The 25,899-nt window shown below is 44.9% G+C and overlaps 1 protein-coding gene and 1 pseudogene across 1 annotated transcript; both read right to left on the bottom strand.

Moving 5' to 3' along the window:
• Nucleotides 1–1,259: 1,259 nt before the first annotated feature.
• On the bottom strand, nucleotides 1,260–3,468 carry LOC121835813. Its single transcript, XM_042290318.1, has 2 exons — nucleotides 3,009–3,468; nucleotides 1,260–1,540 (listed from the first exon to the last, which is right to left on the bottom strand). The coding sequence occupies exons 1-2, from the start codon at nucleotides 3,466–3,468 to the stop codon at nucleotides 1,260–1,262; spliced, it is 741 nt and encodes a 246-aa protein (XP_042146252.1).
• Nucleotides 3,469–6,732: 3,264 nt separating this feature from the next.
• Nucleotides 6,733–7,960, bottom strand: LOC121835812 (annotated as a pseudogene).
• Nucleotides 7,961–25,899: the final 17,939 nt, after the last annotated feature.

The raw sequence follows: 25,899 nt of genomic DNA, 5'->3' as shown, positions 1-25,899 counted from the left end.
GCCATTCAAAGCACTCCACCTTGGACGACACACACTTGTTCGAAGCATTTTTTGTCGAGTATGCTCGATGAAATGCGCCAAATGAGCCAGTGAAGGCGAATCATATATCCCAAGGCAGAGAAATACTGAGATATAGGGGCATGATCCCAGATATCTGTGTACGTTCTCCCTGCCCGGCCTCAGTCATGGTGTTCAATGCTCCATACTTCACTGCACTTAAAAGCAAGAAAATTGGGTATGGCAGGTGTGCAAGTTTGGCGGAATCGAGGAGGCCATTTGCAACTGATCTGCACGCAGAACTGACCAATCACACCTTTAATGAGAGCACGCTCTTTGCTGAACCACACAATAAAAGGCGACAAGAGTATCTCGTCCGGCGAACATTCCAGTCAACTCATGCCTGTGCGTAGCGTCCTGTGCTTTTCTAGAGATTTGATTAAACTCCTCGAGCACGACGCCAGCTGCCAGCTGTTTTCTAGCAGTACATGGTGAAACTCGCGACGGAACCAAAAAGGACAACCGCGATACTTTTTATCTGCCTCGGGTTTTAGTAGGTGCCTACCAAGGTTGCCTGTACTCTTTGGCAATGTTTGTTTGGTGCCAGTTTTGGCGAACTGAGCCACACACCTGTTTCGACCGGTTCAAATTTGAATAAATGGTAACCAACGCACAAAGAAAAGAAGTTTCAAGTACTTTTTGAGATTTTTGAAGTGACTTTTACTATTGCACGACTGCATGCACTTGAATGTTCAATTCAAGATTTTATAAAACGTGACTACCCCATGCTCGTCACCTGCCAACAGGGTGGCAACGTCAATGGCTCGTGCCCGGTGGGTAGTTAAGTAAGCCTGTGGGGTAGTTACAGCTGTCAAAACTCATGATGACTAGGTGAGGTGCTCAATTTTTCTTAGAGTGCACGTCAGGGCTGAGGGTTCATTTTCAATGGGGCTTTCACAGCTTTTTTAAACAAATCTTCAAAAGACATCTTGTATATTCCGCATCATAGCAACTATGACCAACATTCCAGAAAACCAAAGAAAACTATTCGCTTCAAAATTTATAGAAATTAACTAGAAAAAAATTTAAAATTCTTATGTTTATTGACGCGGTGTTTTCCAATGTTAAGTTTTTTTTATTATTTGTAAATTAAGTTTATTCCTTAGCCCTACTTTTTCTTAATAGGTCAAACAATGTTAATCTTTTTATTGCGACACGGCACACAAAATAATTGCAAGTTTGACAAGTTTTATGAGATGAAATTAGATTAATGTAAGTGGGTGTTGAAGGGATTTTATAATTGTTTTAGCTTTTAGCATGGGCTTCCGTATTTTTTTAAGTGAGGATTCCACAGCGTCTTTGAATATTCCGTGCTCAATCAGGTTCTCAAATATTGTTTGCAGACTGACTTTTAAACTAGATGGTGACTTTGCCTTCAGACAATAGGCAGCTGGAGGCGGATTTACCGGTTCTCCATCAGAATTCATTATTTTGTATTGCTTTTTCTTCCAGATAAACCGCTGAAATAACAAATTACTTTTATCTGGAAGGAGTAAAATTATAATAAATGATTATTTTGATGACCATCTACTTTTTACATAATCAGATTTTGTGAGTGTTTAAATTTACCCTAGAATGAAATGTTGATTTTTTGTTGAACATGTCATTCTAGGGCAAATTCTAGGGTAAAAATGTATCAATTCTACAGTTTCAGATAGGGACAGTCGAACAGCAAGACACACTATCCCCAGATAACCCTCGATCAAAACCTTATGTTAAGGACGCCTGAATGACGGTTTTTAAAAGTTTGCGTCTTAAGCGGTGAGTTGTTTGAATGAGGCAAAAAGCAATCTAATCTTCTAGAACGGTAAACATTCATTGTTTTCTGTTTATCAAACACCTTTACGACGAAAAAGAAAGAAAATTATTAATTACAGTTTCAGATCCTTACGAACAGCTGTTTTAATCGCTATGTATAAAAAAGTTACGATGCGTTTTACATAAATATTTCTTGGTATTGTTGTGTGTTATCGGACAGTTAATAAAAATAATTGATAACGGTTGTTGTCCTTTAGTCTCACGTGTTTTTGTTGAGGGTTAGAAATAAAACCTAGTATAAAAAAAGAGTTCGGAAAAGCCGTCTTGTAGGCTGGCGTGTGTGTACGAAAAAAATTGTCAGTAGGTCTCGTGATGCCACGCCAAGTGACATCAATTTTCCCACCAAATATAAGGGTGAAACTGAATTCTTGCATAGGTCACATGGCGTTAATTTTCCCGCTAAAAGTGGGGAATCTAAATTTGTCTGTAGTTCCCGTGACGTCAAGACACGTGACATAAATTTTCCCACCAAATTTAGAGAGGAAACTGAATTTGTTTACGCTCACATTGTCGGAAAACCGGGGTGGGGAGGGGGAGGGGGGGGGGGGGGGGGGGCAAGCCCGTGACAGTTATGGCTCTAAAAATTTTCTTTGCGCAGATTGCAGAGCTATGTGGCAATTTCCCCATATTTAGACTTCAGTGTCCAGCAATATTTTCTCGTTTTTTTTTTGGTGGATTTTTAGGTGATGCTTTATTTGTGTCATTTAGGGTAGCAAAAGCAGCGAAATTCTCGAGTATAAATGCTGCTGCACCAGCTGTGTCCTGTACGTTATATATTTCTTTAAAGTATACAATAATTGTTTTGAATGTCATTTAAAGCAAAACATTCTATAGTCCGTTGAACTCAATAAGGTAGGGCGAGGAAAAGAGAGGCCGGGGAGGAGGAAGCAGACGGAGCGCTGGAGAGAGGAGGAGGTTTCCCCCTTCTCCAGCGTTCCATATGCTTCCGCCTCCCCGGCCTGTGTTTCCCTCCGCCCTACCTTCTTGAGTTGCGACGGACTATAGACTCTTCTAATTTAGTAAATATTAATCTCTTAGGAAAAAACTAGAAACGAGGGGACATGCAGGAAGACAAGATACGGAAGGATGAAATCAATGATTAGTACAAATGAAAACGAATAGAATGCACCCACCTTGTTGAAAAACTAGCGTTCCGGTGATTGTGACGTGCACCACATATACAGTTACTTCATTGGCCAACAGTGGCAGCTGTATTTTTAGGTCATCAAACTTGACGGGACAATGGAGGTGGTTCTTCTTATGGTAAATCCACTTTTCGCAGTTTCCATTGCGCCAAAACTTAAAACTCAGACCGAAAATGCGCATCAAGCGATCCTCGCCAAGGTTAATGCTGCGGCCACTCACGGACACAAGGTGGTCAGGCAGTAGGACATGGTACATGCTTACGTTCAATCGTTCGTGTAGTTCCTGTTGGACCATTGTAACAAAATTGTTCATAAAAGTATCGTAGTCTATCATGCCTCCACGGCGTTGTGCTCCTGAGACAAAAACAATAGACTGAGTAAGCGGCTGCTGAACTTTTAAAACAATGCATGCATGTTTTAAGTGTGTTCTTAAAAAATGCGCGGTCATAATTTAAGGACACGTTCAAGTGCGGTTGGTGTAGATTAAAAAAATATTAACAGTTACAAACTTTTCTAGAAATAGCTTTGGGGCCGCCGTCATTTTGCGTCTCTCGCGATCCCTATTAGCCAGAAATTTTTGTTACACTCCTGGGCTGTGGAGTTCCGATCAGCGTGACTCTCCACCTGCGTTGGGCGTTCGGAGTTCGCCGGCCTTTCTTTAAAGTGCTTACTTTATTTGCCTATTCAGGATGCTTATACTTTTTGTGATATCTTCAACTATGAGAACCAGCGAATATACCAGTGCTCGCTGCCTGCTCGGCCTTTGCGGGAAACAAAAGAAGTAAGAGAACGTCGAACAGCCCGCTACCAGTGCAGTTCCACGTTCTCCAAGGATCATCTCCGCTGACATAATCTCCGGAAAGCCTTCTCGGCTATCTTCGCGAAAAATAACTGATCAGGTGCGGGGTAAGGGACGGAGCAAACAAACAACCGTTGTTTTGCTTTGGTACTGTGCAAAAACAAGCTCTGTTCAAAACGTGCCTTAAAACAAGTCCGGATTTCGTCTGACCGTCGTCAACACCGTAGACTGGATAGGCTGTGTTATTTGATAGCTTTTTGAAATGAACGCTGTTTTGATAGCGCGGCACATTGGGTTCTGCACAATATGTTCGACTGATGAGTCTTGTTGAATTTCATGTTGTGAGCGGGGAGTATGGACATGCCTTTAGACTGTGTTGTGCGTTCAAATATATTCGACAGTTAGAGCATTAGTAGACCGAGATGGTTGAGTGCTTGATGGCGTGAAAAACCTGCGTAAAATGAACAAACATTGTAGTTGCCTTCCCTCTGTCGCGCACGGTCTCACGAAGAATATATTTCATTTGCTATATTCTGTTGCCAAAAATAGTACAATGTTTTATCAAAACCGTCGAAACATTCTATTTAGCATAAAACACAAAAACAATAAAATTAAGCAATTTAGCTGACACCAATGTCCGCAATCGCTCGTACGCAGGCTGCCACAGCCAACAGACAAGAAAACGCACAGCCCAGTGCAGTTCTGCAACACTGGCGTACACTCTCAAGACCAGTGACGCGCCTTGTAAAACCCCTTGTTCGAGACTGTCGCTGGAAAGGTGTATAGGATAAAGTTTGAAATTGGCTCCTACGTATGTGTTAGGAAAACAAATCATATACAATATGAAGCAGTTTCATGATAGGTAGAGCATTTCAAATGCGCATGAGAGATTTCACAGCATTACAATTTCTGGCATTCGTTTTTAGGACGCTTCTTGGGCGAGAGACGTAAACCCGAGTGCGTCAATAAAATCACGCCACAGGGTTGCCGCTCGCTAGTGCACGAAGCCAGCATCGAAGCGTCAACTCTTGCAAAGTTGTGCATTCTTTGGATGCGTTGCACACATGACGGACTCATATGCTCACCGGTTTATCAGAATGATCAACACAAGCTTAAATTTATTCAAGAGTGAAGTGTAAGGAGCATGCTTTAACGAGAAGTTTTCGCGGGTTCTGCAAATACTTTAGGATTTGTTTTTTCCGAGGGTGCGTCGACACCCACTATAATATTCGTTGGTATGCTATGACCTGCCCCGTGACATTGTGGGAATACGAACGGAGCAATGCTTCGTCATTTGGGAGCCAGCTGCGCGCGCCGACGGTTACCTGCTTATTCAGGCTCCCGTAAGTGATGTTGGGTCGTGCTCTTGGCGCTCTCATTCATCTCCTCGTGGTGCAGACTAAGGGCGCCACGAATGAATGTATCGGGCTGCGATTCACATGGTTCTGGGTTCAAGACCCACTGAGCCGCCGAATAAATTTTGCGTTCTACAATTAATTACGTCTAAATATGCATATGCATAACTAATTATTACTCATAATATTTGTTTATGGTTATGCATTGACCTGGTGTTGGCTAAGTCTGCATAATGTTGGCTTGTGTGCAAAGCCTTTTGGTCTCACTTGTGCGTAACTCTTTTCGCGTGAAATACCGGTCGACAGAGTGCGCTGACGCACACGCCGGCATTATTTTGCTTCAACTTGGTTGGTTTCAGTTTCAACGTGCACGAGGCTATGTTTCTGTATTATGTCGATTTCGCTTTATTTTGTGATACAAATATGTACCGCGTGGCCCACAACCGATGAAGCAGAGAGTGGCACTGATCCACTTTTGGAACCACGAAGTGGTTTTTGCCTCAATTGTGGCCATTTTTACGAACACTTTTCATGCATCTGATTACGTTCATCGTTAATTTCGGCTAGGTTCGGCGACGAAGCGGCTGAACTATACTCCGTTCATTCCTAAGCTGCGATTGCAGTGGAAGATACGCCCTTGTTGGACCAGTCATGCGCCTCTCCTTTGCCACGTCATCACGCTTCCGGTCATACCCACGCGCGAAGAGCCGGGTCAGGTGATAAGAGGGAGGCGGCTGATGGATCCAGCGGTCACGTAGCTCCCGCCGTAGTTTCAGCTTAAAGGTGAACGGAATATGGTTGTTCGTTTTCGGGTTTTATATATTTTTTTTTTACTTCGGGGGGTAAAAATCGGGTGCTATTTTTCAAGGTGATAATCGGGGAGAAATTGTTTTTTTTGTAGAAGCATTCCGAAATTAGGGTTTTTTCCGGTTAAATTTACAAATCTGCATACATTCGTTTTTTCTTGTTTTTTTTTTATCGGATGGTAATACGAGCTCCTTAACGCCAACGCGTTAAAATTAGGGATCTGTTTGAATCTGGTGATCGGAGGAACATAAGGGTTTTCTAGCAAATAATAAAAAATTCGGTGTTTCTATGGAAATCAAAAAGCAATAATTACAGTAAAGAGCAATGGTAACTTCTAGGAAATGAAACATTTTATTCACAAAAAGCTGGTCATCGATTTTTTACACATCCTTGTTAACATACATTATTATCTGCACGCACAACATGTCGGTCTCCATTTGAGACCTGTCCGATCTTTGAACTTATCTCAGCTGAGAGAACGTTCTCTCGACATCACAGCTTCCATTAGCTAGGCACAACAATGTCAGTGCAGCATTTGCCAGCCTGGAGTAGCGAGCGGTAGAGTCATGCCAATACTCAATGAGTTCGACAACTGTGTTAGTGGGGCTTGCTTCCAGCAAGTACTGGTTAAACTCGTCTTCAAGCGAACCTACGTCGTTGGTCACGGAAATGAAGAGGTCAATAGTCATGAAATGACTGCCTCAGCAGACGCTTCTGGAATGGATCCAAGACGGCTCCCAATTTCCATACGTTAGCTGCAGTGGTTTTCATATTTGTCTGAAACGTTTCGTTTAACAGTGCAGTACCATTTTGTTGCAAGTTTCGTGCAAAACTCTTCAGAACGTGTTTTAACTAGCGTGGCGCTGCTCTTTGGTAACATACACAAAACAGCTCTTGCCTCATCGCTTTGACCGATCGTCGTTGAAAGCTCGCTGACAGTCTGCTGCAGCTTGACGTTTATGAGGTGATCAAAGCTGGGCATAAGAAGTTTCCCGCTCTCAAGCGTTTTCTGGGCGTCTATAAGAGGACCGAGTGTGTCTCTCATCAGGATTGCCTTCGCATAAACAACTTCTTTTCAGAAAGTATCACTCGAATAGCTTCTGCTTTGCTGTTATCGTGCGAGCTTTCAGCAAGTTCCGTTAACGAGCTCCACAGTTTTATGACAACAACAAGCGCTTTGTAGAAGCTTTACCATCTATTCGGGACAACAGAAGGTGGCTTCTTTACATCAGATCCAAAGAGGCCGTTAGAAGCACAAATTTCGGTGTACTTTTGGCAGAGCTTGTTAGCGTGCTTAAATAACGCGCTAAACTTGATCACTGCAGATCGAACATCAGACACGCATGGAGAAGAAATGGCGTGGTCAACACTGACATGAATCAGATGAGCTAAGTATTTCAGATGCAAGATACGAATCGCTTCAGCTTGACAGATTTCTCTTACCATTTTTCGCATGTACTCCGCTGAGTCTGTGGCTACAGCCACAACGTCCTTCCACGTTTTGCCTACACCGAGGAGAGCCTTGCTGACTACCTTGGCCACCGCGTAGCTGTTCGAAGCATTTACTCTGTCGACGTCGACCAAAACAACCCGCTTCTTCATGGTTTTTTGGCTGTAGTAGCACAGGAGAGTGCTGATGGTAGGCACTCCAGTGATATCCGGGGATTCGTCGACGATGACGCTCACTTTCACAGCTCGCATATCATCGCAGATTTTCACCATGTCCTTGTCGAAAGCTTCTTTCAAGTATTTCAACCGAAGTCTCTGTTCTGTTGGCATGGTCTTCGCGGCCTTGCAGTATTTGCGTACAAATTCTCACAGAGGTCCGTTCGCCTGGTTCATGCAGATTCCACTGTACGCTAGGGCACGAAGTCGTGGATTACGCCGTCTGCTTCAGTTTCTTTCGCACGTTGCCTACACGACATATCAAAGGCCGTCGGCTGAGATGTTCCCGCCTTCTCAGCTTCCTGGGTCGACATCTTGAACTTCTTATGGCGGGATGGCGCTAGATGCTCGCGAATTCGATCGTAGGGCTTCTTCAATGGATCGGCGACCATCTCGGTGTTGCAATATTTACACACTAACGTGCGGCTGCCTTCACTGTCTTTCGTTGCGATCTGGAGATCTTCACTCTCTTTACACCAGTCATCCAGTGTCTTTCGTTTTCTTCCTATCTCCAACGCTGAATTTTTCTGTGCGGCGTACTGGGGCCCTATGTTCGGCTTTGCACGCGTTGGTTAGAGTTGGAAAAATGCCACCATTCTGAGAATTATTGCTGATCCTTTCAAAACAAAATTTTTATTGCAGTCGCCTTCTTTCCCTTCTATTGTGCGCGGTGTTATGACCCTTCCCATATCTCCTTGTGTTTGTGAGCGAGTGGGAAGCTCGTCGAACCATTTTCCCACTCGTTAGGGCCACTTTGGGGGATGGATTAGCCAAGGCTTAGCCGAACGCTCGGGGCCTGTCTATTCTGGCTGGCGACGGTCGCTTTAGGGGAAGCACAACACAAGGACTCCTTTCCCTCACGTGTCAATCCTTCTGACCTCTACCGCCACCTCGGCTGGCGCCGAGGCGGCGGAATGCGACACTATGCGTTTCTGGCCTTCCGGGTGCTTATCCGTCACGGTGGCGGGAGGTTAATTAAACGGCGCCGGCTGTCTGCTGGGAAACAATCTAGGGATCGTCCACACGCCAATGTGCAAACCTTGGAGTCATCTTGCCATTCCCGAACGTTAAGCTCCTCTTGGGGGAGGGCTCCACTGGTCCGATTGCCGTCGGTCGCTTCAGGACCGCCCACGGAATCCGCCTCTCCCTCAAGAGTCCACGAAAACCCCGACAGTTCGAGGGACGGTCGCCTTCGATCAAATATTTTGCTATGAAAGAAACCTGTTAAGATTTCCCGATCTGTTTTTCCGACTGACTGGCTCGGACGTTGTTCGTGAGAAAGGTAGACCGCCAGCGAGATGGCAATTCTACCTGAGAGACCAGGCTCGGCGTCGATACCTAACAGAGGTCGAAGGGGGCTTAATAGTGCATTTCACAGGCTGCGTGCAGCAGGGCCGAAGCTGCGTGGCGTGCCGAGGCGGTTCCACATGCACAGTGGAGGGACGGAAATGTCCCTCCGAGGCCCTAACGCCCATTGTCGCTTTTCTTCAGCCGGCCTCCGTAGAATGCCACGGTGAGTTAGGCGCGCTCGTTGGGCGGTTGGTTGAGAGCCGTGTAGCGTCCACAGTGCTACACGCAGCTTGCGAAATGAACTATAGGTCACTGTTGTCCTGAGGTAGGGTAGCCAGTATTGTGCACCGCAAACGTTGTGTGGCGTTAAAAAAAGTTTTTTTTTTTTTTTTATGTGGTTTTGGAATTTGGGGAGAAATCGGGTTTAACCCGATTTCCCAGAAACATGTTCGGAGTGTAAAAATCGGGTAAGATCGGGTTTTACCCGAAAACGAACAACCCTAAATATTGTACACAGGGAGGGTTACCACTGTCTACGGCCGTACCCGACGACACTAGAATATATAAAATGCATGAATGCATAGTGAAGAAGCAGATCGACCAATTAATTAACGATGTGCTGAATCGCGAAGAACAGATGAACTCAGAAGTTTACTGCTCACTGTTTGGTTTCCGTGGACATAATAAGCCTTTTGTAAACTTCACAGATTGGAATGGCTTCTATAATAAAGCATATTATCCATAAAAGGAAGATTTATTGTCCATGCCTATTTTCTTTAAAGAATTTAAATAGATGAGAGTTTTTGAATATGTTGCATTGTCATTGTTTACATCCTGTTCATCCGCTGTTATCAAGCCGATAGCAGCTTCCCTGTTGACGTCACCAGTCGTGGCGTTCTCTATTATCACCGATTCTTGACCAATATGTCGACCCTGTTAGCACCGTTACACGAGCTGCTCGGCAAGGATCAAAGGTGGACATGAGTGTACCATTCCCGCCTGCGTTATTGTCCGACAATATGCAGGTTCAAGGAGACTCCTGGGACCTCGGAGCACCGGTGCGGGTCTGCAACTTCGGCCAATGTGAAAGATGGTCACCGGGGACCGTACAGAACAAGCTCGGGTCAAGGATGCTGGTCATCGAGACTCCGGAGGGAACAGTTTGTCGACACATGGACCAGGTCCGCGGCAGACAAGCTCCGACTGAAAGTCTGGGTGGCCCTAAAGACGATTCGGGGAACGTCGGGCCGCCAGTGACACTAGGACAGCCGGACAGCCAGGAGCCACCGAGCGAGCAAGACGTGCCAGCCCCCGACGGTCAAGTCCAACCAGCCTTACGACGTTCAACGCGGACACAGAAACCGACCGATTGTTTGCAATATTAAGAGAAGAGGAAATGTTGTATTGTCATTGTTTACATCCTGTCAGACTTGTACGTAACGCGTTACAAGTAATTGATTACTTGTAATCAATTACAGTTAAGTGTAATTTTGTAACGCTTCAATTACATTTGTCAAGCTGTAACGCTCGGAGTAATTCAATTACTTTTTTTCTGTAATCAATTACAAAATCAATTACACAATTACCAATTACATTTTTCATTCCACAATTTTTTTTTCTCACAAAAATCAACATAGTCACTCAGCCATGGAGCAAAAATGATTGACATTTTTTTAACATCTAAAAAAAATAAAACTAGGATTAGTCGGCAAATCCTTTTTTCTTTTGCGCCACGCTCTTCTACAAGCGCGCCACCAGCCTTGGCTGGGGAGTTCCGGATCTCGTTGCAGATTGCTGATAAAGTCGACGGGAAGCGGGAACTCGCTATTGACGTTTTAGTGGCTTTGTTCCTTAGGTCGACGCGTCAGCTACACGTCAAGGTCCGGGTCTGAAAACAAAAAAGGGAACAATAACCAAACAAAATTGTTTAGGCAATATTTTACTGTGTATTTGTGTATTTCTGTCATCGCAATAAGAAGTAACATGAAAGTAACTTGAAAAGTAATCAATTACTTTGCAGTAATTGTTCAATTACTTCTGGGAGGCAGTAATCAGTAACGGTAATCGGTTACTTTTTGACTGTAGTAATTGTAATTGTAATCAGTTACTTTTTTTCAGTAACGTGTACAAGTCTGCATCCTGTCTATCCGCTGTTATCAAGCCGATAGCAGTTTCCCTGTTGACGTCACCAGTTGTGGCGTTCTCTATTATCACCGATTCTTGACCAATATGTCGACCCTGTTAGCACCGTTACACGAGCTGCTCGGCAAGGATCAAAGGTGGACATGAGTGTACCATTCCCGCCTGCGTTATTGTCCGACAATATGCAGGTTCAAGGAGACTCCTGGGACCTCAGAGCACCGGTGTGGGTCCGCAACTTCGGCAAATGTGAAAGATGGTCACCGGGGACCGTCCAGAACAAGCTCGGGTCAAGGATGCTGGTCATCGAGACTCCGGAGGGAACAGTTTGTCGACACATGGACCAGGTCCGCGGCAGACAAGCTCCGACTGAAAGTCTGGGTGGCCCTAAAGACGATTCGGGGAACGTCGGGCCGCCAGTGACACTAGGACAGCCGGACAGCCAGGAGCCACCGAGCGAGCAAGACGTGCCAGCCCCCGACGGTCAAGTCCAACCAGCCTTACGACGTTCAACGCGGACACAGAAACCGACCGATTGTTTGCAATATTAAGAGAAGAAGAAATGTTGTATTGTCATTGTTTACATCCTGTCTATCCGCTGTTATCAAGCCGATAGCAGTTTCCCTGTTGACGTCACCAGTTGTGGCGTTCTCTATTATCACCGATTCTTGACCAATATGTCGACCCTGTTAGCACCGTTACACGAGCTGCTCGGCAAGGATCAAAGGTGGACATGAGTGTACCATTCCCGCCTGCGTTATTGTCCGACAATATGCAGGTTCAATGAGACTCCTGGGACCTCAGAGCACCGTTGTGGGTCCGCAACTTCGGCAAATGTGAAAGATGGTCACCGGGGACCGTCCAGAACAAGCTCGGGTCAAGGATGCTGGTCATCGAGACTCCGGAGGGAACAGTTTGTCGACACATGGACCAGGTCCGCGGCAGACAAGCTCCGACTGAAAGTCTGGGTGGCCCTAAAGACGATTCGGGGAACGTCGGGCCACCAGTGACACTAGGACAGCCGGACAGCCAGGAGCCACCGAGCGAGCAAGACGTGCCAGCCCCCGACGGTCAAGTCCAACCAGCCTTACGACGTTCAACGCGGACACAGAAACCAACCGATCGTTTGCAATATTAAGAGAAGAAGAAATGTTGTATTGTCATTGTTTACATCCTGTCTATCCGCTCTTATCAAGCCGATAGCAGTTTCCCTGTTGACGTCACCAGTCGTGGCGTTTTCTATATATCTGTGTTCGAAGCAATAAAGGGGGCGTTTTCCCATACTGGCTACTAGAGTTCCTGTATAGCTACCTACGGTAGCAGAGTTGCGCATTCAGCCTCGGCGCGTGGCCGTAGCGCCGGCTTTACCGCACGAGTTGGATGCTTTGCTCCTCACGTGACTAAATTTGGCGAATAGCGGCGCCGCGCGCGCCGCCGCGCATGGAAAACAGGAGAGGAGGAAAAGGAGGCGGAAAGCAGGGAAACATACGCCGGGGCAAGAGAAACGTCGGCGGAGCGACCGTAAAGGTGGCTTTCTTGCACGCCAACGGATGCTTTGCTCCTCACGTGATGGATCTCGGCGAATAGCGGCGTGGCGGCGCGGGGAAAACAAATGCGCAACTCTGGCTCCCGTAGGGAGCCTATACAGGAACTCTACTGGCTACCACAGGAGCGTGTCATAATCGCGTCGCGCCTGGGCCGAACGGCGGATGGCAGCAAAGACGTAACAGAATAGTTCGACCTAGGCCGCTCTCAAACGAACAAGAAAAAAAAAAAAAAAAAAGAACAGCTAAGCGTGGGCGTGTTCGACTTGGGCAGCCCAAGTAAAACCCCCGTGGGTTTTACTTGGGCTGCCCACGTGGGACCTAACTCGGCCACTCTTTTTGAGCCCACTTTGTGCTCCTTGGGTGCCTTTGACTGCGTTGCCTAGAAAAGTTGTCGCTGAGTGTAGTTTCTTCCATTGTGCACCACAGGTGTTAGCCAGAGCCAAGACCGAGGGAACGAGTGCGCCGCACAGGCACTATCTTGTGTGCCTCTCTCGCAATCTGTTGGCGAATTCGCGTGGTTCTTTCCGCGCGCTCTCGAGCGCTCTTTCCAGAGCGCGCGAGATCGCGTGGTTGAAAGAGAGTGCTCTGGCCTGATCGGGTGGTTCATTCCGAGGGCGCCTCTCCCTCTCAGAGCGCTCTTTGGCACTCTGTCTGTAGCCGTCGGAGTGCGGAGCGGCGCAGGCGTCACGTGGTACTTGGGCGGGGATCACGTGGTTTTGTTGACGATGGCCGGCAGCGGTCTGTGGTGGTGTGCCGGGTACGGCATGACGGCGATTGATATGTGGTTCTACAAAGTGCTTGTGAATTCGACGGTGCGAGGATTGTGACAGACGGGACGACATTCCTTTGCGACCGTAACAGGAAAAGTCGACGTGTGAAGTATCCCCGGTGCTTTCACGAGATCGTTCATCTCACGGCGGTGAATCCTCTAAGCCTAACCGACGAAGAAACAGCTCGCAGTGCTCGCCACTGTTTTACCGGGTTTTGTGATCGCTTCAATAAATTTTCAGGTTTGGTAAAAGTGCGTTCAAAGGTTTGTGTTGTAAAATAAAGGGAGAGCCGAATATAATGCACCGTCATTTGTGTCACATGGCAATGCTTGCATGATATTTTGCCGTGAGAAAAATGCGGTTTATTAACTATTTTATATTTGCCTGTTCTGTCGTACGCATGACCGTTATAGCAGCGCGTTCACTGACGGAAACGCGATGAGTTGACAACTCTTTCCAAGCGTTGGCTTTCGTTCCGTTCTGCGAAAATCAATTCGCATACTGCTGTTTTCTTCTTTTTTTTTTGCATGCCGATGCGTAAAACAATTTACGTCACAACAGTTATTTCGTCACGTTGCGAGCGTACGTTTTGCTCAATCGTCCACCGTACGCAGTAAGATCGTGTTGTTTTTAACGCATTACCAATGTCAAGAAATATTAATTCCGTGACTGGTCTGAGAATTTCGGAGCGCTCTGAAGCCAGCAGTTGTGATCGGCTGAGAAGGATCCCGAGTAGCTCTGGCGGCGAGGAGGGGGCGCTCTGCTGAATCGAGGTCAGAGGAGAGAGGCGACCACGCGAATTCATCATGTGATTTCAACGAGGCGAGCGGTCACATGGTGTGACTTCAACTCACACCGCTCTCGCCGTCACGTTTTGTCGGGTGTGGAAATCTACAGAGTTGCTGTGCTACACAGCTCAGCAGCTGTAGTATCCAACTGCCACGGCACTGACCCAGGTTCGAGCCAGTGGCGGATCCAAGGGGGGGGGGGGGGCGGTGGGGGCGATCGCCCCCCCCCCCCCAAACGCGTCGCCAGGCACCCCCCCTCCCCCCCGGGGGTTCTTCGTCAGCTCGAAGAAAAAACGTAAGCAATCGACGCGAGAAACAAAAGATTAAAACAGCGGTGGATGGACGCGCCTGCTGAGCGCTTCCAAAGTGGGGTTTATCTCCATCAAGGTCACGGTATGTCTTCCCGACAAGGACGGCGCCAGGAGTTTCGAAGTGGGGAGGCGCACCAAATATCAGGGTCCTCGACTGCAGTGCAGGCACACTTCCAAACAAGGCCAGCATGTCGAGCACGGGGGGAAAATACCTTCAACATATCTAGTCCTCTTTCTCTCTCTCTCTCTGTCTCCCTCTCTCTCTTTGGGGGTTGTCTTTGAAAAATTTGTGCCCTGAAAGCTCCCAAACGCAGACGTCAAGCAGCCTTCCTCAAGGGTAGCGGATTATCCTTCCTCTCTAGCGGCCGCCTTTACATCACTTTTCGTTTGATGGTTTCTTCGTGGTTCTGGGCTTGTCTTTTGGCATGTCGTTTTTGGCTTGCTTTGAGATACTGTCGCCCACGGGCTCACTAAAGGTATCTTCTTGGCACGGTGTGCTCATTGCCAAGGGAAGTGCGGAGAGGACGTACCGGGAGGAGACGTTCCAGGGAGGGGGATGCAGCTTGTACAACCAGGTGACCAATTGCTTTTCTTTTCAACTGAGAGAGGAAGCAAAAGCTCTGGGTACAGTGTAGTCTGGGTCTGAGCTTCTCCTGAAGACGCTCCGGACTTCCCCACGACCTTGGCTTAAACATAAGCCCGCTTTCGTCCTCGCCTCCATCCCTCACTGAGGATCAGCGCCGCAGCGCGGAATACAGAAAGAAGCCGACGAGCGCCAGAAGGGGGAGATGTTTCCTCCAATGGGCTTCATACTGCCTGCCGTACGACTTCTCGTGACGGGAAGCTAATAAAAAAAAGATAAGCGATACGAGCACTCTAAAGGCTGGAGGCTGCTTACACGGGGTCCTCAAACCGAGGCCGTAGGCATTTATTTGTATACAATGCCGTTTCAACTTAGGGTGGCGGGACATATTTTAGGAAAGGCGCCCGCTACCCATTCTTTCCCCTTGGCGCCATCTTTTCCAGTTAAACGCGGCTTCTGTGGATTGACGGCAGAGCTTTCGCGCGGCTTTGCAGGAGCGAATATGTGTGTGTCGGACGGACTTGGGGAAAGCGAGCCCTTTGAAAGATGCGGCTATACATAAATTAAATAGACAGTGCCTGTGCCCGTTCGAGTGAATACCGACTACCAAACATCCATGCTGCAATCGTGATCGGCCTTTAGCCCAGTCGAGATTCGCCGACCTTACAACCGCTCTGCCCTATCATATCTCTGCACCTGTCCTTTCGACCCTGACGAATGAGCTAACTACCCAGAAACAAGTAAGTGTTCCTTTGATACAGAAAATATCCAGACGAAGTGCAATTGAATATAATTTGGAAGGATCCATCGCTGGTTTAAGGTCTTGTCTAAGTTCAAAAGTGATAGTTGCCGAACTGCAACATGCTTTCAAAAATATTAAACACTTATTCGCTTTCGTTCTATCGAGTTGCATCCAGAACACGTGAAAACACGAGTTTGGGTTGGCAATGCTGCATGCGCTGCGCTCTGGACATTCCAAATATACGGTGAAACAACCGACGAACTTGCCTGGCAGCATTCGTTTCGCTCGCTGCGTCAACAGTGTTTTGACGCCGCGAGCAGCGTCGAAGCCGCCGGGCCATTTTTGTCGCTTCTTTGCAACGTTCTCGCTCCGCTGATTTAAGCCGCTCTTCCCTTTGCCGCAGCAGTTGAGCACTAGCTCCAACCAGAATGTCTGCCAGGGCACTGTCTTTAAGCTGCCCTAAATCGACTGCTCACGTAGTGTCGGTCTGAAACCCAAGTTTCAGAAAGGATAGTGTCACCGCAATTTTCGATATACTTACGTCTAGCGTGGTCACCCGAAAGGTTTTAATTCAAAGAGTTCATCCCCGACAGGTAAACCGATACAAAAGCTCTCAAGCTCTATATTATGTTATCAGAGTTTAGTAAAAACGATAACTCCACAAAAAATATAAACAGTTCCCCCTTCCCCCCCCCCCCCCCCCGCCCCCGCCTCCGCCCCGCCGTTTTACACCGAGGAACCGCCCCCCCCCCCCCCCCCCTCCAAAGATAGAGGTCTGGATCCGGCCCTGGTTCGAGCCCCACTGGGGCGTCGTATGTTATTTTTTTTTTGCGTGTTTTAAATATTCATTTTATATTATTTTATTATCTATTGTTTATTTTTTGCACTTTATTGTATAACTTTAACAGCGTAAAACGCTCCCAGCGTTTTATACTGTTAAAGTTCATGACGCTCGTTCATGACAATGTTTTCACAAAAAAGAACGACTCAACATATTTTGTGTGGAATATAAAAACATATAGTACGTACCATTAATGTGGAATTTAAGTATCAATAGTAGATAAAGCGGAATCTTTATGATGCAACTTTGGAACATGGCGCTTAATTGTTGCAAGGTATCTTCTGAAGGAGCAGAAAATATATCTGAGAGAAAATATTTCAGTCACAGATTAAACTGATGAATCCTATTTTCGTGCAAACTAAAAACTGATGAGTATTTCATGAACACGATCACAATTGTGCTCTATAAAAAAGTGCTAACGTTCCTGAAATTTTTGATATATATGAAAAGGTCTTCCTGAATGAAATTGTAATTTAAATTTTACAAGCGAACAAGAATTTTGTAATTGGCTGTCGTCACCTTTTTTACAAGTACGCGCGACTATAACTTGTTATAAAACTAGCGACGTAGTACTCTGTATAAAAAAAAGTAACAATCTACATTGATAGCATGAAAATATCAAGTTAGTTCTTTATTCCTTATTCAGAGATTACCCCGCAGTGCCCGAGGGCGTTACAGCAGGGGGGGATACAATACTGAAAAAAAAAATCTTTATTTTTACTGCACACTTGCAGCTCCGACAGCCCATTCCACTCTCGTATCGTTTTAACCAAAAAAGATTTGGCGCACATGCTCGTCCTGGCGTGGTACTCTCTAGTTTTGAAGGCATGATCGTTCCGTTTAGAAATATAATATGGTTCTTTTAAATAAGTTTCACTGTTAATTACATTAAACACAATTTTTTTTTTTTTTTTTACGGCGGGTTGAGAGAGGTTTTTAATTCAGTTCAGTCTTCATTTGAGTACAGCTGTCTCTCCGCCCGTATCGTCCGAGAACAAACCTAGAAGCTCTATTTTGTATTTTTTCTAGTTTGTCTATTAATGTTTTTTTTTCGGGCCCAGACGGCACAGGCATATTCCAAAATCGGCCTAACGCGTGTTAAATACGCGTTTTCTTTTAAGTTAGGAAGTGAACATTTTAGGCTTCGTTTAATGAAGTTCAGTGCCCTGGCAGCCTTTACAATCACGTCATCCACATGTGAATTCCATGAACAGTCAGTTGATATCGTGACACCTAAGTATTTATACTTAAAGTCCTTGTTTACTATATTGTTATTTATATAATACTGGGTTTCAATTTTCTCCTTATTCTAAGACATAAATGCACACTCTTTTTAGGATTTAAAGTCATTTTCCATGTAGAGCACCACGTAGTAATGGATTCTAAATCTATTTGCAACTGGTTGGCATCAACTTTGTTACTAATTTTTCTGTATACTACGCAATCATCGGCAAACAACCGAACACAAGATGAAATACCCAAGCAAATATCATTGATATATATTAAGTTAATTTATGATAGCCTGAGGCGCTGGGTTATTAGTGCATTTGGATACATTTATTGTTCCCTTAAATCGCCCGTAGGGGGCTTTATATAAGTGGGAGAAAACATCAAAAGACATTAACTAGCACTAAGAAAGAATACAATAAAACAGTTGCTAGGCTGCTAATTTCAAAGACCTAAAGTAGAGAATTCTGAAACTGGTAGTGTCGTGTAGGGTTACAAGAGTATCCGGGAGTGAATTCCATTTGGAGAGTGATAACCATAGAAGAGAGAATTTTGAGATGATAGTTCTAGTAATAGTGAGATAGAGTTTGCATGAGTTGTCTTTGCGGGGACGAAGTATGGCTGCCATCTCGACAACGTGTATTTTAATGGGATTGTAAATGATTCTAGAGGTGATGCGGAGCGGACAGGCGAGACACTTTACGGCAATCAGCAAGATGAGAATTATTAATTTGTTTCTTTAGTGCGCCTATGCTTATGTGAATTCAATAAGAAACTTTTATTTAGTCTCAAACTCTAGGCTGTTGTGTTTCATGCTAAATAGCAAGAAAATAAAACCTCACTTAATTGAACCTAACATAAAATATTTATCCGTGAATGCTTGAAAGGAGGAACAAGAAAGAAGGGCTGGGATTCCCCTGTTCCGATCCTTTCCCTCCTCTTGAACATGTCGGGATACACTATCTCCCATGTAGCTTTGCCTGTACTGAACGGTTTTAGTGAGACGGAGTATAGAGTGTGAATGAAGTCGCAAGAAGCAATTATTTGCTTTTACAGTTTGATTCCGATAAAAATAAATGCAATATGGCAAACTTTTTGCTTAGCAGGAGTTGTGTGAGCGTCTATTACTATTTTTACGTTTCATACGTAGGGAATATTCAGAGGCGAGTTTATTCCCATTTACATCGACTTCATCAAGTATTCATGCAATCGGAATTTAAAATTTCTTGCATATTCAGTGAAAATAAAGCAAAATACACTTTTCATTTTAAAACAATTTATTTCATAAATATAATAATTATCTATTGGTTTGTATGTTTCTGGAAGCTCATACGTTGGATGCATTGTTCCCTACTATCAAGAAACTAAATATTGGAGGGTGTTTTCAGAGAAGTTCGGCCGACCATGTCCGGTGAACATTTTTAATTTTTACGAACAAAATATATATTTGTAGACTCTATGCCCATCAGGACAAAACCGCAATCTGTTTAATGAAAAAAATATTTGTCTTGGTGAACAAAAAAATTAGGAGCACACTCTCTGTAAGAAGCGCTTTCCGCGACTTGCGTGAAGTTGGCATTTCGGGCACCTCTCCCAAGAAAACTCATGGCTACGGGTCTAGAAATGTTTAATCTCAGACTACCTACAGGGAGGATTGACTGACTCGAAATATTTATCATTTAGCATCAACGATGTTAAATTCCAGAGAAGAATCGCAAACACGGCACATTCCGGAAAAGAAAAGCTTACATTCTATATTTTGTTTTTCCCCCAACCACAAATATCCGAACTTTCAAACCTTGTCAGCGTTTTGTCCTGTATTCTGTTAATACTATATCTAAATATTGTTTTCCTGGGTAGCGTAAATACTGTTGTCCTAGGTAGTATTATAAATGTTCAAATGGGGCCATTTTAATAATTAGGAGTTACTTTGAAACTCATTTAAAAAAAAAAGGCCATCTCCGATTTTTTTAAACTTTACGCAGTAAGGCCAATGATAGGTACTAACAAAATTTGGAAAAACAGGCTGCATTATTTTTGTGTGCTTGAATATTTAAAACTAGAAATATGGCCGAATGGAGGCTACCGCAGCGCCGTGAATGGAGCAGATACTTATATATGAAAAATTCATTATTTTCACAAAGTGTAAAAATACTCAAGGGCAGTCAGAAAAACACAAATTGAAGGCGCAGAGGCGGAGAGTGGTTTTAGAATGGGAAGTTTTATTTTCGTTTTAGTATAAGAGGCTCAGAAAATGCGCGCGGTCCTGAGCGATGGCGAGGCACGTATAAGAAGGCTGTGCTCCGCTTAACATATGTTTATCTCAGCTTTTTTTGCCTGACGGTAACATGATGTGGCTAGGAGGAACCGGTGGGTGCGCCTCCTCACAGCATTGGAGCCGTTGCCGCCGCGGTGGACCTTTTCGTATATAACTCTTTCTAAAAATACATCATTACCAACGCGCTGACTAACAAGTATACTGGACAAAAACGTACCGGTTGTTTGAAAGTGGTAGAAGTTATAGAAGACCCCAGATGTGTCTTGCACTTTCACTTGGCTTTCTCGTGGACCATCCGGCGCGCGCTTCGAGAACATCGTCCATGGGTACTGCATGCGCCTAGCGACTACCCGCGTTTCGATGGCTGAATCGTACAGCTTAACAAGAGTGTTCGGCAATGACTGTCACAACAGGCACACACAAAAAAAAAAAAAAAAATTGAATATCAAAGAAACTTTCGCAGCGTGAAGGATTTGGACATCGCTTCGTTAAAGAATCACCGCTCGCTGACCCACCTTGGACGGACATCCAATCACACCGGCCATGATGTCGGTGGAGCCCAACACAAACTAGCCATTTGAGGAGAATAAACGCTTGCTCGCTTGTGCCCTGGTCTACGTTTATCAAGAGGATACACCACCTTCAAGAGTGCGCGCGAGCTATACCCTGATTAACCTTAAAGGGGTTATGACACGCTAAAAATAAAATATAAGATAACAATACTGCTATGACCCATTGTATGTTCCTATAATCCTGCTAAATTTGTTTTGAAAATGGCGCGATAGTTTCGTGGATAAATCGATTTATATGCGGGTCCCTCGGAGGGGTAGATCCGGGCGGAGCAGGAGGCTTAATTAATTGCTACGTAGCCAGCCTCCAGCGTTGTGTCCCCTTGCACGCACTCACGGACTTGGCTCTCATGGCGTCTCGAGCTTCAGCTTCCTCGTTTACCTTCCATGTTGCGAGCATGCGGTCCGTGATGATTACGTCTACGGCATCGCTCGCCTTGTCAAAGTGTTCGACATTGATCGCAGCAGCAATGAGAGTGATTGATATCAAGAGATGTTGGAAGCTGTTCATTTTGACTGCGACCCGCTGGCGACCAGCTACAGCGACGACGAGTTACGGACGAACTCGCCGTAGTCACCGTCGTCCGGGAATATCTCGCAGGCGCATGCAGGGTGGAAGGTAAACGGGCCGGGGGCGAGAGCGAGATTAGCTTTCGGGTTACCGAGTTGCGTGAGCGGTTTTGATCGTACCGCGGTGAGGAGAGCTTGGGCGAAGATGGGGGCGCCTAGAATGAGAGAGCGGTCATGGTCACGTGGATTATGGACACCATGATGCGACTAACTTTGGCAGTGTTGCCTGGTCGCCAGATGAAAATGATACAAATTCGTAAATTGAATATTGCAATTACCAGAGCTCTGAAAATCGCGTAACTTGGTGTACATACTAAGTAGTCTATAAGCATTCCATTTCAAGAATAATCTATCTGTTTAATTTTCGTGTCATAACCTTAAGCTGATAAAATGTTGGGAGCTACGAGTTTGCCGGACTTATCAGCCGTCTCGCTTTCATCACCCGACCCCGCCCTTTGTGCGTGGGTGTGGACGAAAGGGCCATCACGTGTCGATCAATCGACGCCTCATTGGTCCCAAGAGCACGTAGACCCCACTAGCGTTCCTATTTAGGGGTGAACGGAGTATAGCAGCTGCGGCGCCAATGAAGTGAGTCCTCTAATGTTTGGGACCGTGCCGTGAGAATGTATGAACACGAGGCCTGCGTCATCGTTCGGCGTGAACTCGGCTCAGCTCGTATTGGACACGGGTGTGACGTCAGCGTTTGGCGAGGGCTCGGATCTAACCACGCGTTTCGTGCCCAAGAAATGGCGGCCGCCAATGTTACTTTTATTTATTTATTTATTTTATTCAGATACCTACAGCGCCATGGGGCATTACAGTAGGGGGAGGAGAAGTTGGAAATGAAGAACACGAATAGATATACAAAAGTTAAAAGAGCAATATTCACAAGCCATAAATCTTTCAGTATCACAACAAAGTGCAGGCTACATAAAAAATAAAAATGCGGTCTACTAAACACTCCGAACGTTGCTCAATTACTAACTAGACACTACGAGGTTAGTGTTGAATAAAACATATCGTTAGGAACAATGTTGACCACCGAGGCTGGCAAACCGTTCCAATCCCGTATTGTTTTAGGAAAAAAAGAGTTCATATAGACGTCACTTTTACAGCGGAATTCCTTGACCTTATACACATGATCCTTTCGTTGCGATATGTAATCTGGCGGGTGAAGGTAGGCATTTCTATCTATCCCAGTCCTACAGTGAAATATGTTATTAAAAAATTTCAGTCGAAGGTTCATCCTTCTAAAGCTTAACTCCTTCCATCCTAGGCTCTTTTTCGCACGAGTCATACTAAGTCGCCTGTCGTAATTGTTTAAAACAAAACGGGCAGCCCGGTTTTGTACTTTTTCAAGTTTGATTATCTGGACAGCAGTGTGAGGATCCCATATAGTGCAGGCATATTCTAAAATTGAGCGGACATGCGAAAAATAAAGTCTCTCTTTCAAGGAACGTGGTACAGGCTTAAAGTTACGAGCGAGAAAGCCAAGCATTCTCGAGGCTTTAGAGACAGTATAGTCAATGTGCTTACTCCAACTTAGGGTCGAGGTTAGGAATACACCAAGATATTTGTATTCGTAGGCAACAGTGAGTGGCTCGTCATTAATGGTATAAGTACTGAGGGACAGAACACGCCGTCTCGTAAATGGGATGTGGACAGTTTTCTTAAAATTAATATTCATTTCCCACAGTTTGCACCAATCGGTAATTGCATTTATGTCTGCCTGTAAAATGTCGACGTCATCACTCGCTCGTATTTTTCGATAAACAACACAATCGTCTGCAAAGAGACGCATTGGTGATGACACAACACCCACGATATCATTCAAGTACAGCATAAACAACAGCGGCCCAAGGACGGACCCTTGCGGGACTCCTGATGTCACGTCAGCAAATTCGGACTGGCAGCCATTTAGCACAACATATTGTTTACGGAGAGACAAATATTCGCGTATCCAATATACCACTTTCTTATCAATTTTATAACCGCGAAGTTTCGCAATTAACAAGTCATGGGAGACAACATCAAACGCCTTGCTGAAATCAAGAAAAATGCAGTCAACGCTATCACGGCCATCAAGAGCACCTGCCAATTCATGTACAAACTCTGTTAGCTGTGTCACACACGAGTAGCCTTGACAAAAGCCGTGCTGGGAGGAATGTAGTATTCCCGAGGCATTTACATGATGGATTATGCCTGTATATAAAACGTGCTCAATTACCTTACAAACGATGCTAGTTAGTGAAATCGGACGGTAATTTGTGACCACGTTCCTTGGGCCACCCTTGTGTATCGGGACCACCCGACCAAGCTTCCAATCTGACGGTAATGATGATGTATCTAAAGATTTTTCAAAAAGAACATAAAAATACAGGCAGACTACACCAGAGCATGACCTCAGAATACAAGGAGAAATGTTGTCGGGGCCTGTTGCCTTGCTTACATCAAGTTCATTTAAAAGCTTTCTAATCCCTTCCACTTGGAGTGTGATCGGAGGCATCTCATTAGTCACAAAGGGCGCATCGAAAGAAACATCCCGCTGTGCAGGCGGGTTAAACACGGAATAAAAAAATGAATTCAAAAGCTGGGCCTTATCGGTATCACTTTGTACAACACTGTCATCGTGATTAAGCGGCGGAACGGAGATATCACTTTTGGCATTGCTGCGCACGTATCTCCAGAACTCCTTTGGATTATTCTTCACCCTCTGTTCAAATGCCTGGAAATATTGGTGTTTGGCTGCATGAATGCTGGTTTTTACATGTGCAGTTAGTTCGCTCAGCTTGGCAAGATGGGCTGCAAGTTGAGTGCTACGGTACTTGAGGAACGCCCTTCGCTTCTTTTGAATAAGGCTACGGAGCTGGCGAGATACCCAAGGTTTGTCACGTGCACGCTTCGAAGTAAGCATAGCAGAAGGAACAAAGCAGTTCGTTAATTCAGTTATTTTGTTCTTAAAAACACGCCAGAGATCCTTGATACTCAGTTCCTCAGCCAACGTTTCAAAGGTTGGAAAATACGAATCAAGTGCAGCTGACATGCTATCATAATCTGCTTTGTTGTATAAAAACACCTTCCGCGGTTTTGACCGACCGACATTGGTATTTGCAAGGTTAACATCTGCCACAACTACTTTATGATCGCTGATGCCAGCGATCATAATTTATTAAAATTAATTGTTGCGGTTTCAAAAGGGTTTGCATCAATGTCAGGGTCCTCATGCGCTGACTCCGTTTGAATATGGCTCATATTATACTAGCCCACATCGAAGATGTAAAACAGACAATTTATTTATTTGCCCTAGATGGTCGTTTAATATTCACATATGTATGGGATTTATCGCGTCTGCTTGCTCATAGTTTTTGTTTTATTTATTTATTCGCTTACCTACATCGCCTGAAGTGGCATTATAGTAGGGAGGGGCACAGACATGAATTTGATACACTACAAACACAAGGTGAAAAACAATTATTCAAGAAGCAATACACAACGGTCGTTAGAAGTAACACTGAATCTTTTGAAAAAAAAAAACACAGCTCTGACAATGCCGATTCAACAATGTCACTTGACAGTTTATTCCAATCGTCAATGGACCGCGGGAAAATGAGCATTTGAAAACATCAGTTCCGCAGTGAAATGGACAAATTTTTCTCTAATTATCTCCTGTTTCTGATATATAGTCGGGCTCAAAAATATACTTGGACCTACAAATTGTGCTGTTCTTGTAAAGCAGTTTATGTAAAACTTTGAGACAGAGTAATTTCCGTCGTTGGCTCAGAGGCATCCAATTTAGAGACGATTTAAGTTCAGTTATGCTAGCTCTGAAATTGTAATAACCCGTAACAAATCTCGCAGCACGATTCTGTACCTTTTCAATTTGATCTATAAGGTTCTGTCTGGACGGATTCCAAATCTCACTAGCGTAGTCGAGGACAGACCGCACATGAAAAAAATATGTCTCCTTTAAAGACGGGGGAGCCACCCTAAAATTACGTTTAATGAATCCCAGTGACCGGCTTGCTTTCGCTGTAATATAGCCAACATGTTTATTCCATCTTAAATCGCACGAAAAATTAACTCCCAAATATTCAGCCTCCGATGCCAGGTCAAGTGAAACAGCACCGATACTGTTGGATGTAGGAATAAAAATAATTTTTCTAGTGAATCTAACGCTAATACATTTAGATACGTTTAGAAGCATGCACCACGTCAATCGTCAATTTTATCTAAATCACTTTGAAGAGCGAACACTTGAGCATCACAGGTCACATCACGGTACAAAATGCAATCGTCTGCATATAATCGAATATGTGAAGAGACGCCTTCAACTATATCATTAATATATATTAAAAAAAAGGATAGGGCCAAGTACCGACGCCTGCGGGAATCCTGATGTTATTTCTGTATATGGGGACTGTAAACCGTTAATTCACACGGACTGTTATTTTTTTTTTTAGTTTAGGTAATCGTCAATCCAATTGATAATGTCTAAATCTATGTTTAGTTTGTGGAGCTTGTTCATACGAAGAGCACGAGGAACCACGTTGAAAGCCTTTTTAAAGTCCAGAAAGGTGCAGTCAGCTTGTCGGCCCTTA

Source organism: Ixodes scapularis, unplaced genomic scaffold, assembly GCF_016920785.2.
Source record: "Ixodes scapularis isolate PalLabHiFi unplaced genomic scaffold, ASM1692078v2 PGA_scaffold1__304_contigs__length_218370807, whole genome shotgun sequence".
NCBI classification, from domain to species: Eukaryota; Metazoa; Arthropoda; class Arachnida; order Ixodida; family Ixodidae; genus Ixodes; species Ixodes scapularis.
Note: the sequence above shows the minus strand (reverse complement) of the source record. Positions and strands in the feature narration are given on the sequence as shown.